General features: G+C 53.6%; 1 protein-coding gene across 1 annotated transcript; it reads right to left on the reverse strand.

The window, feature by feature from the left end:
• Positions 1–4,200: 4,200 nt before the first annotated feature.
• FAM101B (family with sequence similarity 101, member B) lies at positions 4,201–5,882 on the reverse strand (the record flags this gene model as incomplete). Its single annotated transcript, XM_010133922.1, has 2 exons — positions 4,201–4,531; positions 5,773–5,882. Coding segments are annotated over 2 exons (441 nt in total), but the record flags the coding sequence as incomplete, so codon positions are not given.
• Between the last annotated feature and the right edge of the window lie 377 nt (positions 5,883–6,259).

Genomic DNA, 6,259 nt, shown 5'->3' on the forward strand with positions numbered 1-6,259 from the left:
GGCTGGCAGGCGTTCCCCGTGGCCGCGCCGCGGGGCATCGCGCACATGCCGCGCTCACTCGGCGGGGACAGACGACTGCCCCAGCTGTCCTCCAGATGAACAAGAGTTCACGCTCAGTCCTGAACGAGCCAGGGCAGCCCCCGAGCCGCAGCCACCCGCAACCTCCCCACGAGTTCTGTAGCTCAGTGCCCGCCATCCTACACCTGTGGGCAACGGCACATCCATACATCGACACCAAAGCAGCCTCTTCGTTAAGGCGCGGGCACAACAAGACTGCTTCAGCGGCGCAGTGCTCGTCCGCGAGCGTCCGCAGTTACTGCTGTTAGTTTATTTTAAAGTAATACTCGCTGAGCTTTCCAGGCGTTCTCGCCGTGAACTGCTGGTCCTGAGAGCAGCAGGCGCAGCCCTGCAGGCAGCTGGGGAAAGCGAGCGCGGGCAGCTGAGTGACTGGATACCCCGTGTGGAGGCTGAAACGACTTTCAGGCCCGCAAACTTACCTAGTGCTTGAAACTGCGGGTTGGAATCCAGCCGCCACCTCCCGGCTTGTGATCTGATTGTTAGGTCCAGTATTTTATTGTGTTATAAAAATTGACGGTGTTAGACTCTTGGATTTGACCTGCTGGAGAAGCACAGCTGTACACAAGGAAAATGGAGCACACCTAGATCAAGGGGGTTATCCTCCGCACGGCTAACTGGAGGCCCACTTGGCCAGCACAAATGGAAAACCTTGTACCATTCCTGTCCAGGCATCCCTGGACTCCCCTGCTCCAGCTCCTCCCAGGGAAGGAACGTCTGTCACACAGCGTTAGAGGGCAACAGCCCGGGACGCCAAAGGAAGTAGGTGGAAGATAGATGGCACAGGGATGATGGAGGGGATGGTGGAGGGGAGAGGAAGTTGTTCCCAAGCCCTCCTGAAAGACACTGCTCTGATCTTTAAAGTTCTTCCCAACGGCTCTTCAAATGGTCTCTCTTTAACAGAGCAGCAACCCGCTTTCCTCCTGTTCACCACGTTACACACTGCGCGACGCTCCAACGCGCGCGCAGACCTCTGCGGGAGCAGCGCCACGCTTCGCAACAGCTTCAAAGCTCCCCAGGTCCCAGTAATGTCATTACACGCAGATCTAGGGCTCCTGCACGCAGATAACCAGACGAACAATGCAAGTGAGCAAAAAAATCCCATTACCAATTAATTAACTGACGCACAATTGCATCCGTGGCTCCTCCGCCAGAGACAGCAACACCATCAGCACGGCGGCACACGCGGAAGGGGCTAAAGGACAGGCTAAGGACCCAGAAAAACGCTCCACACTCCTCTCCGAACAGCAGTGTGTAACCCTCTGCTCCGTTTTTTGGAAGTTTAACACACCCTCGTCCTGCTTCACGCTGTGTTTAATAACGCAGCATTTCAGCATCGCTCTCTCTAAAAATAAAACCATAGCAGAGGAACGACCCAAGCGCCGGAGAGGATTTTTGGCTGTTTTCGAGGCTCTTTTTCAATGTCTTACTAAAGTGATAAAACCACAACATCTGGTGGAGTTTGTTTGGTTTTTTTTTTTATATAGGAAACGCCTTCCTAGAGTATGTAAACAACAGCAGCTCGTGATGTCAGAGAAACGAGAGGGGAGCTGGCACTGGTCAAGTCCTGGTCTCTCAGTAAACTCCGTAACAAACGCTGACAAGCTCTGAATGAGAAACAGACATCCCTATACGATGGGTTTTAGATCGTTTATTACCCATAAAGTAAAAGACACATTGAAAATTAGAAGGAGGGGGTGGAAAACATCACAGACATCAGAACACTTGCACAGAGCCAATCAGAGCTTTGCAAATGTCGGAACATAAATAATTTAAAAGGTATCTCTACCAGTTAAAATACTTTCAAGAGGTACATAATTATGTTTGCTGTATAAAACCAGGTGCTTTATCTAAAACCATGGTGTAAGGGTCATTTCACCTCTAACTAGGGAAAATCCGTGATTACAACGTAAACCAATCTTCTCTGCGATCTCCTGCACACGAATTCACTGGCAGAGCGTTGTCGGAGCGATCCGCCTTCCTCCGGCGTCCTGTGGCCAGCGCCAGCGGTTTCGGGAGCGGGGAAGTGCGAAGCAGCCAGGAGGCAACGGCGTTCCCAAAGGAGAGTTCTGCTCCCCCCGCGCTCTCGGGGGCCGAGTCGTGCCTTCTGGGACACAACTCGCATGTCTTGGGCGACGTCGCGGGGAGGACCGCAGCCTGTTCTTAAGACACGTCTCCTCGGTGCTGCAGTCCGGAGCCAGCACGGTTCACGAGAGACCGCGCTGCTCTGAACGACTCTGGAGCAAGGCTGACCTGCCTCTGGCATCCTCTGCCACCCTTTGTTTAAGGGTCTGGTTTTCTGAGGCAAGTACCAAAGGTTAAGGATGTTCTGTTCCGAGCTAATAAATAAGTAAAAAACCCAAAATAACAAAAAACCCAAACCACACAGACTCAGGCCTTCCCTCCTGCTGCATTTTTAGCCTCCCAGATCATTTTGGTTCACGCTGGGGTACGCGTCCGTACCTCTCACCATCACACTTGCACCAACACACGTTAAGCACAGCTCCAGAACAGGCTCCCGAGTTCCCACCTCACCACGGACAAAACCCACCCCTGGGGCCATGCGCTAGCACAGTCCTCTTCAAAAGCAGGTCCAGGGCTGACGTTGCGCCAGAAGGTGCCCCACACCTCGGAGGAGATTTGGGATACATGGAAAGCCGTGTCCAGCTAAGTCAGGTCTACCAAGTGTTTCTGAGCTGCTACCCCACGTAAGCCACGCTCCCCAAAGCAGATGCTCTCCACACTACTCTGCTCTCTGTCAGGAAAGAAAAAACCATCTGGGTGAAGGAAGAAACATTGCTGCCTTGTTTTCATCAAAGCACGTGACCAACAAACACACGTAACACCCAGATGGGCTTCCGTGGCACCTGAAGCGACTCCCTTTGGTCCCCAAACTCACCATGCACTTGGGTCTGGAGGGGTTATTCAGCAGCCTACAGAGAGGTGAATGCCACCCCATCCCAGCGGCACCCCGAAGTCCGAGAGGACACGGACTGACCTTCACAACGAGAAGCTCAACGGGGAAGCGGAGCTACAGCTGTGGATTGTGCTCTGTGGTAAAAACGTGCCTGTCCTTGGCTCCTGTCTCACTCTCCACAACCCCCCCAATGCCAGACAGCACCTCACGCCTGACCCCAGCCTCTGCCTGACCCCAGCCTCTGCCTGACCCCAGCCTCTGCCCCTCCCTCCTAGGTCCCCGTACACAGCTTTCCAGTTACAGCTCCCTTGGTGCAGACAGCGCAAGGGCAGGAAAAACCAGCACCGGTGGTTTTCCACCACCACGTTGTCGAGACCTGACTTTCCGACCCTACGGGGATAATTTTTGGCCTGATACTCTTCCTAACAAGTCCTACTACACGCAGACAAACGCCAGCGTGTGACACAGACTGCGGCGCTGCAGAAGTCAGTTTAAGTGCAGAAGATACGCTGCATCGTTCACCTAGAGAACCTGAACTACCCGATCCCTTCTCTGCTGCCTGGAGCTGCTACAGCAGTTTATCTCCTGCTCTACTCAGAATCCCTCTTCTTTCCGACTCGCACCTTCAAACCGGACACGAATACCACAGGATAACACTTTTGTACCTGCTAAATGCACAATTCCAGATTTTCCTGTGTTAGGTTTTCCCAGCAGCTTCCCGGAGATGGTCCTTCTAGGGAAAACAGCCTGGTCATCACAGCTAACAGGGATGACAGCCCTGGCTACCTGTAACCAAATCAGCTGGTGGACTCTGCACGAGAGAGAACTGCCCTTAGTTTTGCACTTCACCACAAAGCATCAAATGGATTTCCGCCTGCCAGGCGCCATTCCACATCTCACCTGTCAATTTTTGCTCTGGGAAAATACCTCCCGTTATTTTCACCTGATTACTGCACTGCAGGGAAGGGGAGGGGAGGGAGCTCACGACTTTAGAGGTGAAGAAACAACTTATGTTCCCACAGAAGACTGCGTTCAGGCCATTCGGATGCTTAAAGCAGGAATTAAGAGCTGAGAAAGAGGCAGCGACAGGTAAGGTGCCCTTAGCCTGCCCGGGAAGTGAGGGTCTGTCCCCCCTTTAGCTAGTGGAGAGTTAGCACAGTACGTTAGACGGGACCGGGATGGATCAGCGCGAGAGGGGCGGCCGTCAGTCAGCAACTGTCCAGGACGGAGTCGGTCCCAAGGTACTCCGCCGTCTCCAGCTCTACGCTGGAGAGGAACCGCCGCACGGTCTTACGACAGTTGTAGTCCAGCGTGGTGGTGTAGACAGTCTTGGCGTGCTTCGGGTAGATGATGGTGGTGCTGGTGAAACGCTGGGGCTTGTTGCGGGGCTCGAGGTGGACCTCTGCTTTGTAATTGCGCCACGTGCAGTTTGGGACGCAGATGACCGTCTGGCTGCAGGAGGAAACGCTTAAGCCCACGGGCATGTAGACATCGTCGATGAAGTGCTTCTCCGAGTCGTATTTAACTGAGGACGTGTACCTGGAACACAGGAGACGCGCGTGAGCTCTGCTCCGGGACAGCAGGCTGCGGCGTCTGGGAGGTGGAGCTGTCGGGTGCTGGGGTGGATCCTCAGCCCCGCACTGGCCACCTCAGCTCTGGAACAGCCGCGTCACACAAACTCTCTGCTGGGGTCTCACTCACTCCTTTGTGGGAAGAGGAGAAGCCCTACGCTCGCAGCGTGCCTGGCACTGGCACCGTTTTATCCAGCTGCCAGCACCACCAAACACCTTCTCAGGCCTCGTGTCCACCGTTTGAAGCCATCTGTGAACCCAAGAACCCCCCTCCAACTCCAGAGCCTGAACCCTAAACCTGATCCATGTTCAGGCTTTGCACAGAAGCCTCCTGACTCCCCGGAGCAGCACGCCTCATTTCCTCAGCTCTCCTCTGCCAAGAGTCACCCGGCGGTGCTCTGCCACCGCTCCCGCCACGGGGCACTCTCTGCAGGCAAACTCCTGGACACCCAGCTGCCAGGAGAACACTACGATTTGCCCATCAGACTCTGCTGGCCAGAAACCCCTCCGTGCCTGGATTGCAAAAGAAAGTTTTCACCTCCTTCACGCTGCGACAACTCCGTGTTAGCTTTTCCACAGCGCTGAGCGCCCTCAACTCCTTCCCCACACCAGGGCATCGACTCTTCCACCCTCCCCGCGTTAGGCTGCCGTTTCATTGCAGCACTCCGCCTCTGCTCGCGCTGCAATCAGCCGGAGCCTTCGTTTCTCATTACTGCAAACCGTGAGGTTCAAAGGATAACTCACAGGCGGTGAAGTGATGCAGCCCATTAAAAAAAATAATTACGCGCTCTCTGAATATTAACTTTTCCTTTAGCCCACACAACCAGCCACGGATGATAAGGTAGAAAGTGATTACTATAAAATCATGAGGTTACGAGAGCCAAATTCCTTTCCCCTAATAAACCAGCCTAGAAAGGTGGCTCTGTGAAGATTCTCCCTCCCGATTACCTTCTGGTTAATCGGCTGGAAGCCACATTTGGAGCAGAGCAATGAAGTTAAAGCAGAAGAGTAAAATACAGGAAAGTCTTCCTGCAAAAAAACCATACGGGATTAAAAGAGGCTGAACACTCCTTCAGCCTGTACCAATGTCCAGCTGCGTGGAACAATAGCTCTGCAAAAAAATTCACTTGACTCACAGGCACTGATAAGGCCTAACTACTCCTTTACATGCTAACTCCTTCCAGACGAGATGACTAGCGCAGCAGTTACCTGATTTCCTTCGGCGGTAAAGGGTCAAACTCAACTCCTTCACCAAAGGATAAAGGACACAGCCTTGGAGGGCAGCTGGAGAGAACAGGGCTGGGGGAGAACGCAGAATTCTGAGAAAAACAAGGCAAAAATAATCCCTTTTATGTTACAGTTCGGTATATTCTCAAGAAAACACATTTATTGAGCCCTTGGTACTGTTGAGGTTCATGTCTACGTGCAAGAGGATCTGCTAGTCCAAGACATGCCTATGGGTGCAGCCCGCAGACCTGACCCAATGCTGGTCTGTGGTGTCAAAAGACGTGGCGAGGGGTCTTTTTCTGAAGCCCGAGTCCCAGCTGCGGGAGCTCCCTTCAGAGGAGCCACCCTGGGAAACTCCCAGTGAGAAACACAGCCCCTCAGTGCAGCGCAGCTTCCTGCAACATGAACCAGAGTCCACCCGCCGCATGAGCTCACCTTCAACTTACAGCTAACGTTTTACGAGCGTGTG

Source organism: Buceros rhinoceros, unplaced genomic scaffold (genome assembly GCF_000710305.1).
Source record: "Buceros rhinoceros silvestris isolate BGI_N320 unplaced genomic scaffold, ASM71030v1 scaffold37233, whole genome shotgun sequence".
NCBI classification, from domain to species: Eukaryota; Metazoa; Chordata; class Aves; order Bucerotiformes; family Bucerotidae; genus Buceros; species Buceros rhinoceros.